The sequence below is a fragment of the Salmo salar genome, chromosome ssa19 (genome assembly GCF_905237065.1).
Source record: "Salmo salar chromosome ssa19, Ssal_v3.1, whole genome shotgun sequence".
In the NCBI taxonomy this organism is placed as follows: Eukaryota; Metazoa; Chordata; class Actinopteri; order Salmoniformes; family Salmonidae; genus Salmo; species Salmo salar.
The window spans coordinates 57,241,589-57,256,870 of record NC_059460.1 but is presented as its reverse complement, the minus strand read 5'-3'; the positions used below and the strand labels follow the sequence as shown (position 1 = coordinate 57,256,870).

At 45.5% G+C, this 15,282-nt stretch overlaps 1 protein-coding gene across 1 annotated transcript in view; it reads left to right on the top strand.

The window, feature by feature from the left end:
• wdr90 (WD repeat domain 90) overlaps positions 1-15,282 on the top strand; it is a 50,520-nt gene that overhangs the window by 20,393 nt on the left and 14,845 nt on the right. The window contains exons 15-23 of the mRNA XM_014158909.2: positions 3,687-3,805; positions 4,240-4,401; positions 5,196-5,326; positions 5,451-5,567; positions 6,386-6,621; positions 6,973-7,109; positions 9,701-9,831; positions 10,618-10,748; positions 14,151-14,312. Of these exons, the coding sequence (XP_014014384.2) occupies positions 3,687-3,805; positions 4,240-4,401; positions 5,196-5,326; positions 5,451-5,567; positions 6,386-6,621; positions 6,973-7,109; positions 9,701-9,831; positions 10,618-10,748; positions 14,151-14,312 (1,326 nt within the window). The remainder of the gene's footprint in view (positions 1-3,686; positions 3,806-4,239; positions 4,402-5,195; positions 5,327-5,450; positions 5,568-6,385; positions 6,622-6,972; positions 7,110-9,700; positions 9,832-10,617; positions 10,749-14,150; positions 14,313-15,282) is intronic.

Here is a 15,282-nt window from a genome sequence, read left to right as displayed (position 1 = left end):
TCCCTCAGACACTAATACTCCTTAGCCGGCCCACAAGAATAGAATGGTGTACCGTGTGAAAAGCTTTGGCCAAGTCAATAAAAATAGCAGCACACCATTGCTTAGAATCAAGGGCAATGGTGACATCATTGAGGACCTTTTAAGATTGCAGTGACGCATCCATAACCTGAGCGGAAACCAGATTGCATACCCAAGAGTATAGTATTGACATCAAGAAAGCCAGTCAGTTGATTGACAAGTTTTTCCAACACTTTTGATTAACAGGGCGAAATAGAACAGTTAGGATCAGCTTGATCGCCCCCTTTAAATAAAGGACGAACCGTCGATGCCTTCCAAGCAATGGGAACCTCCCCAGAAAGGAGAGACAGGCTTGACGATGATAGGGGCAGCAACCTTAAAGAAGAAAGGGTCTAAACCATCTGACCCAGATGTTTTTTTGGGGTCAAGTTTAAGGAGCTCCTTTAGCACCTCGGACTCAGTGACTGCCTGCAGAGAGAAACTTTGTAGCGGTGCAGGGGAAAAAGAGGGAGAAGCATTGGGGATAGTCGCATTAGAAGGGGTGGGAGATGGGGAAATGTTGGACGGGCAAGGAGGCATGGCTGAGTCAAATAGGAATCTTGACTTAATGAAGTGGTGATTAAAGAGCTCAACCATGTGCTTCTTGTCAGTAACAACCACAACATTAAGGGACATGGGTAGCTGTGAGGAGGAGGGTTTATTCTCCAGGTCTTTAACCGTTTTCCAGTACTACTTGGGGTTAGACCCATAGTTACTGTAAGGAGCAGTTATTTTTCTAACTTTGGCCTGAGTGCACTTATTTCTCATTTGCCTGTCAACCTGAGTAAGTGTGTGCCGAGCCTTTCTCCAAGTGCAATTCTTGAGGGGGAGTAACTCTGCAAGAACATGGTCGAACCAGGGGCTGAACCTGTTTTTTAATTATTTTTCCTTTTATAGGGGTGTGTTTGTTAACAATACCACTGAAAATATAAAAAAAGAAAGTCCAAGTGTCTTTGACAGAGGGCATCAAGCTGATTCTAGGCCAGTTCATGAAGGAAAGCTTGCTCATTAAAGTTTTTTAGCAATTGTCTATGACAAATCAGGACAGGTCGTTTCACTGAGCAGCCATTACTAACACAGGCTGTAAAACAGTGATCACTAAGGTCATTATAGAAAACACCAGACTGATACCTATCAGGATTATTTGTGAGGATAACATCGAGGAGAGTAGCCTTTTCTGGGTGTTTGTAGTCATTGTGGGATTGGTGATAATCTGAGAAATATTTAGGGAGTCCCATTGCTTTAGGAATTGGTCAGGTGTTTTAAGCATGTCCCATTTTAGGTCACCAAGCAGGACAAATTCAGACTTAGTGTAAGGGACCAGGAGAGAGCTTAGGGCAGGTAGGGTACAGGCCGCGGCTGATGGAGGACGATAGCACCCAGCAACAGTCAACGAGCTATTTGAAAGTATAATGCTTAAAACAAGCAAATCAAATTGTTTGGGGACAGACTTGGTGGAGACAACCGAGCACTGAAAGTGATCCTTGGTAAAGATTGCCACTCCCCCACCTTTGGAAGATCTGTCTTGCCGAAAAAGGTTATAACAAGGAAGGTTAACGTCAGTATTCAAAACACTCTTCCTTAACCACTTCTCCGTAATGACCAACACATCTGGATTGGAGCTGTGAACCCACACTTTCAATTGATCCATTTTAGGTAATAAGCTTCTAGTGTTAACGTGCAGAAACCCCAGGCTTTTACGAGTGCAGAAATCAGTGATGCCGATATCAGAGCACAAGTCAGAATTTTGGGAGAGCTCTGCAGTGCTGATTTATGACATCTGAATGTGCATCAGATGGCAACAAGATCATATTGAACAGCAATTTCACCAGGTAACATGAATACAAAGCCGGCGAGAGGTGTTTAGAATATACAGGACGTGGAAAATGGCGTGGCTATACACAGGACGTGGAAAATAGCATGGCGATACACAGGAAGTACCAGTGTTGAGTCGATGCGCAGGTGTACAAGGTAATTGTTGTAGCTATGTACATATAATCTCAGCAAAAAAAAGAAAATTCCCCTTTTCAGGACATTGTCTTTCAAAGATAATTCATAAAAATCCAAATAACTTCACAGATCTTCCTTGTAATGGGTTTAAACACTGTTTCCCAATGCTTGTTCAATGAACAATTAATGAACATGCACCTGTGGAACGGTCGTTAAGACACTAACAGCTTACAGAGGTTAGGCAATTATGGTCACAGTTATGAAAACTTAGGACACTAAAGAGGCCTTTCTACAGACTCTGAAAAACATCAAAAGAAAGATGCCCAGGGTCCCTGCTCATCTGCGTGAACATGCCTTAGGCATGCTGCAAGGAGACATGATGACTGCAGATGTGGCAAGGGCAATAAATTGTCCGTACTGTGAGATGCCTGAGACAGGACGGACAGCTGATCGTCTTCGCAGTGGCAGACCACGTGTAACAACACCTGCACAGGATCGGTACATCCGAACATCACACCTGCGGGACAGGTACAGGATGGCAACAACAACTGCCCGAGTTACACCAACAACGCACAATCCCTCCATCAGTGCTCAGACTGTCCGCAATAGGCTGAGAGAGGCTGGGCTGAGGGCTTGTAGGCCTGTTGTGAGGCAGGTGCCCACCAGACATCATCGGCAACAACGTCACCTATGGGCACAAACCCACTGTCGCTGGACCAGACAGGACTGGCAAAAAATGCTCTTCACTGACGAGTCGCGGTTCTCTCACCAGGGGTGATGGTCGGATTTGCGTTTATTGTCGAAGGAATGAGACCTGTACTCTGGAGCGGGATGGATTTGGAGGTGGAGGGTCTGTCATGGTCTGGGGTGGTGTGTCACAGCGTCATCGGACTGAGCTTGTTGTCATTGCAGGCAATCTCAACGCTGTGTGTTACAGGGAAGACATCCTCCTCCCTCATGTGGTACCCTTCCTGCAGGCTTATCCTGACATGACCCTCCAGCATGACAATGCCACCAGCCATACTGCTCGTTCTGTGCGTGATTTCCTGTAAGACAGGAATGTCAGTGTTCTGCCATGGCCAGCGAAGAGCCCGGATCTCAATCCTATTGAGCAGGTCTGGGACCTGTTGGATTGGAGGGTGAGGGCTAGGTCCATTCCCCCCAGAAATGTCCGGGAACTTGCAGGTGCCTTGGTGGAAGAGTGGGGTAACATCTCACAGCAACAACTGGCAAATCTGGTGCACTCCATGAGGAGATGCACTGCAGTACTTAATGCAGTTGGTGGCCACACCAGATACTGACTGTTACTTTTGATTTTGACCCCCCCATTGTTCAGGGACACATTATTCCATTTCTGTTAGTCACATGTCTGTGGAACTTGTTGCATTGTATTCATACAAATATTTACACGTTAAGTGTGCTTAAAATAAATGCTGTTGACAGTGAGAGGACGTTTCTTTTTTTGCCGAGTTTAGGTAGGGTTAAAGTGACTAGGGAACAGGATATATCATAGACGGTAGCAGCAGTGGGTATACTCACTACCCTCTGTCGTGCCTTGCAGTTGCCGAACCAAGCAGTGACGCAGCCCGTCAAGATGCTCTCAATGATGCAGCTATTGAACTTTTGGGCACCTCCGGGCCCATGTCAAATCTTTTCACTCTTTTAACTCTCCTCCACAGATGGTGGTTGTGTGGAACACCCTTCGTGTCACTAAAGGAGGAGAGGTGTCTGTCCTGGCCAAAGCACACACCGACGTGGACATACAGACCATGAAGATTGCCTTCTTTGATGACACACGGTAACGTTACAGTCTATCGTACTTCAATATGTGAAGCAACACAAACATTGACACACACACACACACACACACACACACACACACACACGATAACATACGCACTATACATACACATGGATTTAGTAATGTGGTAGTGGTAGAGTAGGGGCTTGAGGGCACACAGTGTGTTGTAAATGTATTGTAATGTTTTAAAATTGTATAAACTGCCTTAATTTTGCTGGACCCCAGGAAGAGTAGCAGCTAATGGGGATCCATAATAAGTACAAATATGTAAGGCTTCATTCAGGATTCATTAGAGGTTAAAAGAAATGGGTGTAGGAATGTATCCATTCTGTCATCTTGAGTTTGTGTCACTATGATTTTTTTTAAATATTTTTTTGCCTTTGCTAAATAGCCAAAATGTAAATGTGTTCTTTTGATTATTTACACCCCAGGATGGTGTCCTGTGGTCGGGATAACGTTCGGTTGTGGCGTGTGCGGAGCGGGGCCCTGCGGTCTTGTCCGGTCAACCTGGGGGAGTACCACGCCCTGGACTTCACCGATGTGGCCTTTGAGGAGGGTCACTCTGCTGACCGCGAGCCTGAGGACCGCAGTCTGTGAGTCCACAGACTCCTTTCAGCTTTTTAACCTTTTCATATACTGTAGGTAAGCAAGCTATGGCTGCATCCCAAATAGTGCAGGGCTCTGGTGAAAAGTAGTACACTGTAGAGGGAATAGGGTACCATTTGAGAGGCAGTCTATAACTTCTGGAAGGGTGCAAATGTCACAGTATATCTAGAAACCCTTCTACAGTAATTCTGACCTAGCCTCGCATAGCTGCCTGATCCCGCGAGCTTACATGAATGTTGCTGATAGCGCAGCGTGACTCAGTCTGGTGTTTACGAGGCTAAATCTCACCCACTGTAAACATTTTACCATCTAAGATAAATTACCTTGACCTTAAAAGATGGCGGAAGAACATTTTTAAATTGGTTAATGTGCAAATTTGGCTCTCTAAACTGTGAGCTTACTTACGTCTTCCTCCAAGCCCTGCATAGTTCCATTTCGGTGAATCAGAACCCAGTGCCTTTTCTTTCTTTCTTTCTTTCTCTCTCTCTCTCTCTCTCTCTCTCTCTCTCTCTCTCTCTCTCTCTCTCTCTCTCTCTTCTTTCTTTCTTTCTTTCTTTCCCCCCCCCCGCTGAGCCTATGAAAGGTTTGAAAAGATCCACACATCACTACCTCTGAGTGACTGACACCTCACCTGCTGGATCCACACCACTCAATCCCCTAATAACCCAATCTAAAGTACCTAATCCCACCCACTCTCCGGAGAGGAGGCCATAAGTGCTCAATTTTCTAATTCAGAATTCTTTGAGCCATTATGGAGCCTCGGTTTCCTTGTTTCCAATAGATTTGCCAGTAGCCGCAGTGGCCACATCCTGGAGATAAACTATGGGAGCGTGGCGATCAAGAACGTCAGGAGACTGCTGCCTGCACAGCAGCCCCATGCTCAGCGCCGTGAGAAACAGACCTTCAGCATGGGTGAGAGGAGGGCGGGGAGGGATGGAGGGAGAAAGAGAGGGATAGAGAAAGGTCATTTAAGGTGAGACATGAGATCACTTTAAACTGCTGTGTTGAACAATAAAAATGTTCTCCTTCCCACCAGGTCTGGGCATCGCTGTTAACAGCATCAGTGTGTCATCAGCGTTCTGCGCCACAGGCTCTGAGGACGGCTTCCTGCGGCTCTGGCCCCTAGACTTCTCCACCGTGTTCCTGGAGGCTGGTGAGAACAGGCACAGTCCAACTGCAGGGCCCCTTATTTTAACATTCAACTCCATCCCTGCTCGGTTTGTCAATCATCTACATTTACATTGAACATTTTAGTCATTCAGCAGATACTCTAATCAAGAGTGACTTAGACGGCAGGTAGCCTAGTGGTTAGAGTGTTGGGTCAGTAACCGTAAGGTTGCTGGATCGAATCCCCGAGCTGACATGCTAAAAATCTGTCGTTCTGCCCCTGAGCAAGGCAGTTAACCCACCGTTCCCCCGAGCAACGTGGATGTCGATTTAAGGCAGCCCCCCGAACCTCTCTGATTCAGAAGGTTGGGTTAAATGTGGAAGACACATTTCAGTTGAAGGCATTCAGTTGTACAACTGACTAGGTATCCCCCTTTCCCTAATATAGGTAAAAACAACCACATATCACTCATTCTTAAAGTCATCTGCAAAACCAGTGGCAGGAACAAAAGACATCTCACTCAGCCACAGTCATTTGTTTTATTCAGTACGTCTGCCGCATTCAACGTGTCAATATTGACTGGCATCTAAAGAATTGGTAACTTGTTTGAAGTAAATGTCTGATAAACTGAAGGTATTTGAAGACAACCCATATCAAAGGGGTTTCCAGGACTTATCAAAGAGCTAAAATCGTATTGCTCGTATGAAGGGTTTCAAAGGAGAATTGATGGGATTTTAGAGTAATGAAATCGCTGCCATTTAATCAAAACCCACATTCTGTGCAAGCTGCCTCCCACTTTCTCAGCCTACAGTACACAGACACACACTCCAGTGTTCCTCAGCCCCCCTGTCTTTCCTCCCCAGAACACGAGGGTCCTGTGAGCCTTGTGTCCGTGTCCGACGACGGCCTCAGCGTCATGGCGGCCACCACCAGCGGTAACCTGGGCTACCTGGACGTGAGCAGCCGAGGCTACAGCACCCTGATGAGGTCACACACGGACGGCGTGCTGGGCTTCAGCGTGGACGGTATCCGTCGGCGCATCACCACCGCCTCCTGCGACCGCACCGTGCGCGTCTGGGACATGGACTCCATGCAGCAGGTGGGAACTCGAGCCCTGGAACTGATAGCACACACTGATGCTCAAATCTACTAGGCTCATTTTCAAACCCACATATTGTTTTCGCACTGCTGAGCCGAACTGAGCTGGCCTGGTCATGCGTCCACCATAGTTGCTTGAACAGTGTTGATAAGGATAATGCCACAGTTTGGTACAGGTCGACGCGATAGTAAGAAAATGGTCAGTGTTATGTTTTTCGAGAATTATTGTAAGATTTCTCTCACCTGAAATAACTGACCTCTCCTCCTTAGAATTCTGACTGTTCCACCGTGATGTTATCTGACTGAATCGCTGTACCTCATGACTGCTATGTGTCCTCTGGTCCTTCTCCAGCTGTATGACTTTGTTTCTGAAGACACGCCCTGCTCCGTGGCCTTCCACCCCAGCCTGCAAGTCTTCTCCTGTGGATCCAGCTCTGGCCTTGTCAGGGTCTTTGACATTGCCAGCGCCAAACTACTGGCAGAACACAAGTAGGTAGACCCAGACTAGAGGAGATACTGTCGTGTACGTAGTGGGTTCTGGTGTTGATGGATTAATGAACAACAGAAGTTACGTGGTGCCTTGATCCAACAGAATCTAGATACAGTCTCTGAGCATCAAAAGACCTTCAGCACAGTTTTGCCTTGACTCGCAATAATCCTTTCAATTCTGATCACGTGCTGTAAGACGCCGTAACCCGATGGCCAATTTGCCGGACGTGACTAGCTGTCGCTGTCAGTGGGTCATACGTCTTGGTACTGATTTTGAATATATAGCCGGTTAAGTCAGTGACTGTTTATCCTGCCAGCTGAGGCATGTCATTACTGTGACCTACCATAAACCTCTCGGACACCACCCCTGACAAGGAAGTGTCACACCGGTGACATCTGCTGTGCCTCTATCTTTCGCCCTCTTTGCCCATTTTTTTCTTTTGGCCTGTTACAGGCATGGACAATGGCGGTGTAGGAAGGGTGACAGAGAGTTGGCTCTTGTCACAGTCTGTCAGTTGGTACCAGTGTGGTATCTCGTTATAGAGGAATCGAGCGGAGGCCTTCTGGAGATGAATCTGTGATTCGTGACTGAGCCACGCTCCCTCGCGCACCAACTGAACACACACACACACACACACACACACACACACACACACACACACAGAGTCTGTGGGACAGAGTTGGCAGCAAGGCTATTATAGACACATTTAATAAGGTCTTGTATGAATGTCGAGACCACCGCCGCAGTTTGAACACTTCAGTGTTAACCGGTGTAAAGGTTTAGAGAATGAGAGCGAGAGGAAGAATGGAAATGGTTTTATTTAATATATGATTAGTGCGGTGTTTTTGGCTCTCGCTCTGTGACTCATTGTATTTGGGTGTTTGTTAACCCTTTACAATCATGGGAATTGGCCTATATGGATAGGGCCCAATTGAAATGTTTCTAACTGAACTACAGTATGAGAAGAATATGCATAACCATGGCAGGAATTGAAAGGGAACAATTTGGAGATTATGTGAAAGTTATTAAAGGTGAGGACACCTGTTCACCTGACACGACTGAATCTAAAATAACTGTTGATTTTACGTGCATTTTACGTTTAACTGTATTTCTCGCAGCATCTATCGACCATGAAATCTGAAAATACTCTGCATACATTCAGTAACGTAGTAAGAATATTCATGAAGAATGTGGGGTAGGTGCAACGTAAGATAAAATGAGAAGGGTTTGAGTGAGGGGTCTAACTGGTGTCTAACTGGTGGCCACACACCTCCAGTGTGCACAGTTTCTAAGTACTTTCAATGCGCTTTTATGACTCAAAGGAAAGCGCTTTCAACTTTTCTGTGCTTTTTTTTGAGCTCTCTTAGTTGTGCTGTTTAGTAACTGAAGCAGACTTGTAGATGTTTGGAACACAGCCCTGCGTCCCCACCATCGCACAATTACTGTTGTTATTTACACCATCGCACAATTACTGTTGTTATTTACACCATCGCACAATTACTGTTGTTATTTACACCATCGCACAATTACTGTTGTTATTTACACCATCGCACAATTACTGTTGTTATTTACACCATCGCACAATTACTGTTGTTATTTACACCATCGCACAATTACTGTTGTTATTTACACCATCGCACAATTACTGTTGTTATTTACACCATCGCACAATTACTGTTGTTATTTACACCATCGCACAATTACTGTTGTTATTTAAATTTAAATCTCAATCTGGGTTAGGTGGGCATCATTTGAAAGCTTGTTCTATTGCCAACATGACTAGCTAAATTAGGCTGTCACAAGGCACTTCATAGAAACGGATAGTCGTTTTGGTGCTTATAGAATTGAGTCAGGAGGGCATTTAAGTGCGTGGTTCCGCTGCTTGTTTATTGTGAAGAAAATAAACGGGCTCATTCTGTTAAGAGCCACCCAGGCTATGACGCCATGGTACCCTTGTAACTGTACATCAAACATAGCGGTCATAAACGTTGATACTTGTTAAAAAGAATAATGCTATTGCAACCTCTTTCCAATAAGGAAGTGTTTACTACCGAGGATACAGTCAGCTGAGTGCATACATTTTAGAAAGCTCACTACACATTTTATACTCTTCCCTTGTAGGCGTCACCTCCCCAGCTATACATTTTATGGCCCCAATGAGTTCCCCTCCTTTCCGCTGTGGAATGTCCATGGTCCTCTCTTTGTTTTGCCAGATGTCAGAATCGCACCCCCGTCCATCCTCTGTTCTGGGCCTGACCCTGCTCTGTGATCCTTGGCAATTTCCTCTTATCTGATGAGGTCAACCTTTCTAAATTAGCGTACACACGGTTTCATGGCCTAAACTCCATTAATACTCACAGTAGTCATTCACTAAACACAATTCTAGAAAACTACAATTTAACTTGAAACATGTTACATTTTGATAGAATCCATCATAATGTAAATTACATGAGTTTTAAATGGAAATGTGAAGTGCGCGTTTGGACTCACAGGTGGTTTGCTTCTATGACATCAAAGTGCTATTTATTATAATCCTTGACGTCTCATCTTTCAGAACACCTCGAGTCCTGTGTTTTTTTTGTTTCTGCAGGCAGCACAGAGGGGAGGTGGTGGGCCTGGCCTTCTCTCCAGATGGCGAGTTCATGTACAGCGCTGGCTCCCTGGGCTCTCTGGCTCTCTACAACTCCTCTCAGGATGACCACCATGTACTCCGAGTACTGGGTGAGTTAACACTGACAACCACACATATACAATACAGCTGGAGCTGGTTGAATTAGCTGGTATGTTATGAATGGAATGGAAGATGGAACCCTTCACCTTCGGGAATACAAGGACTGCACTCAGTCTATTGTATTGTTCTGATATTACCTGTCAGACAGCTCCATCTCCAGTGAAGGTACTGTATCTTCAATTTTCATTGACTTACAAGCAGGGCCTTACATTATCACCCGCCACTAGCAAAATGTGGGTAGATTTTGGCATTTGCGGGTAAGATGTCCATTTCACTAGCCACAATGGCGGGTGGTCAGGGCTCCACAGTGCGAGCATTTCACTCGGATTTGTGAATAAAGGTAGTCAAGTATGATCACATCTATAGTAAAATAAATGCTGCAGTAGCTGTTCTCAAAGTATTTCTTACGTTTTGTTTCATGGCTGGTAAATTAATCGCACAAAGTCAAAGAACTGCGAATCCTACTATAGCCTATTCCACCTCGCGTTGAACACTGCCTGGCTGGGGGCTGTGATATTTTGGTTAAAATACTCCGGTCACAAAAAATGAACTTAAACAACATGCATTACTTCTTACTAGTAATACATTTGTTTTAGAAACATTACAAGGTATATGTTTGTTGTGTGCTTTGTTGGTGTAATTTAAATGATTCAGATTTTTTAGCAGCCAAAATAAAGTGTCTTGTAGATTTTTAACACTACCTGCCACAGTGGATGGTAGACCAAAAAGTACATTTTATGCCCCAACAGACCCTCCCTTATTCTCTTTTTGTGTAGGTAATGTGGTTGCGCGAGGCACTGAACGTGCTCCTGACGCCCTCGCTATAAGCAGTGACAATCGCTGTCTGGCTTTCGTCGGGCCGTCTGAGTACATCGTCACCATCATGGCCGCCCGCTCCCTAGATGAGGTACTGTTGGTTCTCTTACGATCAACAAAATGTCTGCCCCCTGTTATTGTGTCAATCAATTAGTCTTTGAGCTTTTTTTTCCCTATATGTGGCTTGGACAAATTTATTGTTAAAATAATAGTGTAAAAAAATTGATTTACTCTGTACTTCCCAAATGGTAGGTCAGGACCAACTGGTGTGTCTCTGCAGTAATTTTGGCAGAGACAAAGTAACACCTACATGTTTCAAGTAGAGCAATCTCTAACCCATGAAATGCTTTGAAAGGCCGGTCATGGCTCACATCAACGGCATCATCCCAGACACCCTGGGCCCACTCCAATTTGCGTACCACCCCAACAGAGCCACAGATGATGCAATCTTTATTGTACTCCACACTGCCCTTTCCCACCTGGATAAGAGGAACACCTACTTGAGAATGCTGTTCATTGACTACAGCTCAGCATTCAACACCATAGTGCCCTCCAAGCTCATTACAAAGCTAAGGACCCTGGGATTGAACACCTCCGTCTGCATCTGGATTTCCTGACGGGCTTCCCCCAGGTGGTGAGGGGAGGCAACAACACATCCGCCACGCTGACCCTCAACACGGGGGGCCCCTCAGGGGTGTGTGCTTAGTCCCCGCCTGTAGTCCCTGTTCACCCAGGACTGCGTGGCCGCCCACGACTCCAACGCCATCATTAAGTTGGCTGACGACACGATAGTGATAGGCCTGATCACCGACGACGATGAGACAGCCTATAGGGAGGAGGTCAGTGTGGTGCCAGGACAACAACTTCTCCCGCACCGTCAGCAAGACAAAGGAGCTGATCGTGGATAACAGGAAACGGAGGACCGAGCACGCCGCCATTGACATCGGCACAGCTCTAGTGGAGCGGGAGTTCCTAGGGGTCCACATCACTAAGGATCTATCATGGTCCACACACACCAACACAGTCGTGAAGAGGGCACGACAACACCTCTTGCCCCTCAGGAGGCTGAAAAGATTTGGCCCGGCCCTCAGATCCTGAAAAAGTTCTACAGCTGCACCATTGAGAGCAACTTGACTTGTTGCATCACTGCCTGGTATGGTAAATGCTTGGCATCCGACCGTAAGGCGCTACAGAGGGTACTGCGTACGGCCCATTACATCACTGGGGCCAAGCTTCCTGCCATCCAGGACCTCTATACCAGGTGGTGTCAGAGGAAGGCCCTAAAATTGTCAAAGGCACCAACCACCCAAGTCATAGACTGTTCTCTCTGCATCTGCACCTCAAGCGGTACCGATGCATCAAGTCTGGAACCAACAGAACCCTAAACAGCTTATACCCCCAAGCCGTAAAACTGCTAAATAGTTAACCAAATAGCTACCCGGACTATCTGCGTTGACCCTTTTTGCACAACTTTTTGACTCATCACATACACTGCTGCTACTGTTTATTATCTGACTCTTTATTCCTAGTTACAGTTGAAGAAGAAAGTTTACATACACTTAGGTTGGAGTCATTAAAACTCGTTTTTCAACCACTCCACAAATTTCTAGTTTTGGCAAGTCGGTTAGGACATCTACTTTGTGCATGACACAAGTAATTTTTCAAACAATTGTTTACAGACAGATTATTTCACTTATAATTCACTGTATCACAATTCCAATGGGTCAGAAGTTTACATACACAAAGTTGACTGTGCCTTTAAACAGCTTGGAAAATTCCAGGTAATGATGTCATGGCTTTAGAAGCTTCTGATAGGCTTATTGACATCATCTGAGTCAATTGGAGGTGTACCTGTGGATGTATTTCAAGGCCTACCTTCAAACTCAGTGCCTCTTTGCATGACGACATGGGAAAATCAATAGAAATCAACCAAGACCTCAGAAAAATTAATTGTAGACCTCCACATGTCTGGTTCATCCTTGGGAGCAATTTCCCTGAAGGTACCACGTTCATCTGTACAAACAATAGTACTCAAGTATAAACACCATGGGACCACGCAGCCGTCATACCGCTTAGGAAGGAGATGCGTTCTGTCTCCTAGAGATGAACTTACTTTGGTGCGAAAAGTGCAAATCAATCCCAGAACAATAGCAAAGGACTTGTGAAGATGCTGGAGGAAACAGGTACAAAAGTATCTATATCCACAGTAAAACGAGTCATATATCGACATAACCTGAAAGGCCGCTCAGCAAGGAAGAAGCCACTGCTCCAAAACCGCCATAAAAAAAGCCAGACTACGGTTTGCAACTGCACATGGGGACAAAGATCGTACTTTTTGGAGAAATGTCCTCTGATCTGATGAAACAAAAATAGAACTGTTAGTCCATAATGACCATCATTATGTTTGAAGGAAAAAGGGGGAGGCTTGCAAGCCGAAGAACACCATCCCGACCGTGAAGCACGGGGGTGGCAGCATAATTTGTAAGTCGCTCTCGATAAGAGAATGACTTAAATGACGTAAATGTAAATGTTGTGGGGTGTTTTGCTGCAGGAGGGACTGGTGCACTTCACAAAATAGATGGCATCATGAGGAAATAAAATTATGTGGATATATTGAAGCAACATCTCAAGACATCAGTCAGGAAGTTAAAGCTTGGTCACAAATGGGTCTTCCAAATGGACAATGACCCCAAGCATACTTCCAAAGTTGTGGCAAAATGGCTTAAGGACAACAAAGTCAAGGTATTGGAGTGGCCATCACAAAGCCCCTGACCTCAATCCCATAGAAAATTTGTGGGCAGAACTGAAAAAACACGTGCGAGCAAGGAGGCCTACAAACCTGACTCGGTTACACCAGCTCTGTCAGGAGGAATGGGCCAAAATTCACCCAACTTATTGTGGGAAGCTTGTGAAAGGCTACCCCTGAAACATTTGACCCAAGTTAAACAATTTAAAGGCAATGCTACCAAATACTAATTGAGTGTGTGTAAACTTCGGACCCACTGGGAATGTGATGAAAGAAATAAAAGCTGAAATAAATCATTCTCTCTACTGTTATTCTGACATTTCACATTCTTAAAATAAAGTGGTGATCCTAACTGACCTAAGACAGGGAATTGTTACTAGGATTAAATGTCAGGAATTGTGAAAAACTGAGTTTAAAAGTATTTGGCTAAGGTGTATGTAAACTTCCGACTTCAACTGTATGTGTTGAATGTACATATCTACCTCAATTACCCTTCCCATCGACTCGGTGCTGGATTCCTGTATATATATCGTTACTCATTGTGTATTTTATTATAACTTATTACGTGTTCTACTTTTCTGTTATTTGTATGTATTTTTTCTCCTTGCATTGTTGGGAAGGTAAGCATTTCACTGTTAGTCTTTACCTCTTGTTTACGAAGCATGTGACATATTAAAATGAGATTTGAACTAGTTCGGATGTGTATCTGAGCCGAGGTAACGTGATGCTCTACGTCGCATCACCCAGCTGCTGCGTGTGGACGTGAGTATCCTGGATGTGGAGAGCACCAGTCTGGACTCGGCCTTGAAGGTATGCTTCTCCCCGGCCTCTATCGGACACCTACTGGTCACCACCTCCGCCAACAAGATCCTGTGGATTAGCGCGAACACCGGACGACTGCTCAGAGAGGTAGTGGTACTGATATGCATGCTGTCTCTCTGTTTCTGAGCTGTGTGTGTTTTAGTGTGGGAGATACTTTTGTAGTGTATGTGGACACCTGCTCGTCAAACATCTCATTCTAAAATCATGGGCATTAATATGGAGTTGCTCCCCCCTTTGCTGCTATAGCAGCCTCCACTCTACTGGGAAGGCTTTCCACTGGATGTTGGAACATTGCTGTGGGTGACTTGCTTCCATTCAGCCACGAGAACATTCGTGAGGTCGGGCACTGATGTTGGGCAATTAAGCCTGGCTCTCAGTCGCCGTTCGAATTCATTCCAAAGTTGTTCAATGGGGTTGAGGTCCGGGCTCTGTACAGGCCAGTCAAGTTCTTCCACACTAATCTCGACAAACCATTTCTATATTGACCTCTGTGTGCACTGTCATGGGGGGGGAATTGCTGAAACAGGAAAGGGCCTTCCCCAAACTGTTGCCACAAAGTTGGAAGCACAGAATCGTCTTTACAGTTGGCACTATGCATTGGAGCAGGTAGCGTTTTTTCTGGCATCCGCCAAACCCAGATTCGTCCGTCGGACTGCCAGATGGTGAAGTGCGTTTCATCACTCCCGAGAACGCGTTTCTGCTTCCCCAGAGTCCAATTGCGGCAAGCTTTACACCACTCTAGCCGACGCTTGGCATTGCGCTTTGTGATCTTAGGTTTTTGTGTGGCTGCTCGCCATGGAAACCCATTTCATGAAGCTCCCGTCGAACAGTTCTTGTGCTGACGTTGCTTCGAGGCAGTTTGGAACTGGGTAGTGAATGTTGCAACCGAGGACAGACAATTTTGTCCAACACTCGCGGCCCTGTTCTGTGAGCTTGTGTGGCCTACCACTTCGCAGCTGAGCGGTTGTTGCTCCTAGACATTTCCACTTCACAATAACCGCACTTACATTTAACCGGGGCAGCTCTAGCAGGGCAGAAATTTTATGAACTGACTTGT